The sequence below is a fragment of the Gavialis gangeticus genome, unplaced genomic scaffold (assembly GCF_001723915.1).
Source record: "Gavialis gangeticus isolate Ggan-Ray unplaced genomic scaffold, GavGan_comp1, whole genome shotgun sequence".
NCBI classification, from domain to species: domain Eukaryota; kingdom Metazoa; phylum Chordata; order Crocodylia; family Gavialidae; genus Gavialis; species Gavialis gangeticus.
The window spans coordinates 32,572,685-32,575,005 of record NW_017728998.1 but is presented as its reverse complement, the minus strand read 5'-3'; the positions used below and the strand labels follow the sequence as shown (position 1 = coordinate 32,575,005).

Here is a 2,321-nt window from a genome sequence, read left to right as displayed (position 1 = left end):
CAGCAGCCAATAAGATCTTAGTAGGTCTTGTCTCACTCGATGGAATGGAAGCCCTTTGATATGAAAAAAGTGGAAGAGGCCAGAATGACTGAGAGCAGTGTTTTTCATGTACTGAATTGTCTTTAAAAAGGGAGTTGAACAAAGCAGTTGGTGCTGGGGAAACAAACTGGAGGTACCCAAGAAAATGCCATGGGGTATGTGTTTTATAACATAGCTAAAAAGTCACTGTCATAAGAAAAAAATTATAATGTTAATATTCAAACCACAGATTTCTAAAACACAAGAAAATGTACCTGAGTGTGTATATTTATATATATATATAGATAGATAGATAGATATAGATATCTATCTATCTATATATATTTATATTTATATTTATATTTTATATTTTATATATATTTGCCAACATTTAAAGTGAGAAAGTATATTTCCCCCCAATTCTCTCTCAAAACAAAGAATTGCTAATTTAACCACGCCCCCCACCCCAACCCAAAACAAACCATGAATATTAGTTATGGCCCAAGCACTAAAGTTTAGTAATGGTTTTGAAAAAACCCATTTTACATACTCCTCTTTTCTTTCTTCTCCATTGGTTTTCCAAAGCAGAACAGAGAGTAAAAGAAAAAAGAAGTATATTTAAATATGTTACCCAGTATCTAACAGACTGTACTTGTGTCAGTAAAGAACCTCAAAAAATAAAGTACAAGTTCTAAAATGTAGCTCTGTTGACAAATATCGCTAGTATTTCCTTATAATACTATTAAGATAGCTTGAAAGGATGTGAAAGTCCAACACAAACAGGCTACCTGAATGCAGTATATTAAAATCCCCCTGTAGCACATTACAATCAATAAAAAGAAAATAAAATCTGAATAATACTAGAGGTAGCAGCTGTTTGTATTCTCTGTTATTCTGAGTATTTCTGGAGTCCAAACCTTCGAACATTGCTCCCCTGATAAAAGGCTTGCGTGCAATCAGCCAACATACAGCAGACTGGTAACCTAGATGTCTGCAACGCTGTTTGAAGTATCTTTTCTAATACAATGAAGGAAGTACTTGTAAAGGAAGTGCGTTGACGACCTGCATTAAATCACAGCTCAAAAAGATATGGCTGTTTGCTGTTTTACAAGCCACTTTAAAACACACACACACACACACACACACACACACACAAAATCAGTCCACAAGTTCTTAAGTAAGCTATGCAGTTCCACAACATATAAATAGTGAAAGGTTCAAGAGTTTCATATACTTTCTAAAATATATGCTAGCTGAATATTAATGGAGTAACAATAGTATTAATTAGAGTAATGCCTTAGTCTGACGTCAGAGGAACATGTTTCCTTCATATGGGATGATTCTAGAGGATGTTGGAGGGATCTGCTTTATGTTTGGTAGAAATGATGGTAATGGTGGTGATGCTCATGATGGTGGTGATGTTCATGTCTCTGTATCATTTGTCCAACTTGACCTTCATATAAAATGACAGTGGGCAGGTCTCTCACATGTTCTTTTTCTACAACTGTCCCTGGAGACTGGAAAGTTTTGCACATTTGGTGATTCTCCTTTGCTCGCTGCTTGTGTTTCTTGTAGGCCTGCTGAGACTGCATGGGGAGATATGGAAGATTCTGGCCTACCCGTGTGGTTGGGGAAGCCAATGGCATGGATACCCCTTGAAGAGGTTTATTCCTTACAACCCTTCCAGGGTGAACAGAGGCTACATTTCTGGTCAGAACCTTGGGTGACCTAACAAAGTGCTTGTTTGAGTCCTGATTCCGCAGCCTCTGTTGTATTTCCGCAATCTTGGCATATGAAGCATCAGCCAAATTGATGTGACTGGGGTCCACTACTTGAGATTTCCTATGGTGGGCATGGAAGGTTTCAGGTTCATGAGAGCGGGATCTAGTTTGATTTGCAACTCTGCTTGGTGGGTCTTGTTTTTGAGCTGCTGGAGGAGATCCTAAGAAATAAAAACAGAGTTAGGTATCTCAGATTTCAAAGTTTTAATTAGTAGCATGTACTTGGCAAGGTTAGATCTATCAGCAGAGTGGAATTCTCCTCAAGAACTAAATGCAATTATAGCTATAGATGTTTAAAAATATTTAACAAAATTCTTGTTATTAAATACAAACTATAAGCTATATATTTTTTAAAAGCTCTTATTCTATCCTGAAAAATTTTGGTTTTGGCAATCAAAGTACAGCACACCAAAACAAGTACTTGGAACTGTAACACTTAGAGCAGTGTCTTCCAAACTTTTGATATGTGGGGCTCACTTTTTTCCAGTTTAAGACTGGTGGCACACTTTACTCTTACACCTG

The 2,321-nt window shown here is 36.9% G+C and overlaps 1 protein-coding gene across 1 annotated transcript in view; it reads right to left on the bottom strand.

The window, feature by feature from the left end:
• Positions 1-415: 415 nt before the first annotated feature.
• The window catches only part of NKD1 (naked cuticle homolog 1), a 202,622-nt gene continuing 200,716 nt past the window's right edge, over positions 416-2,321 (bottom strand). Inside the window, 1 exon segment of the mRNA XM_019505694.1 lies at positions 416-1,960. Coding sequence (XP_019361239.1) covers positions 1,386-1,960 — 575 coding nt within the window. The 3' untranslated portion in view covers positions 416-1,385.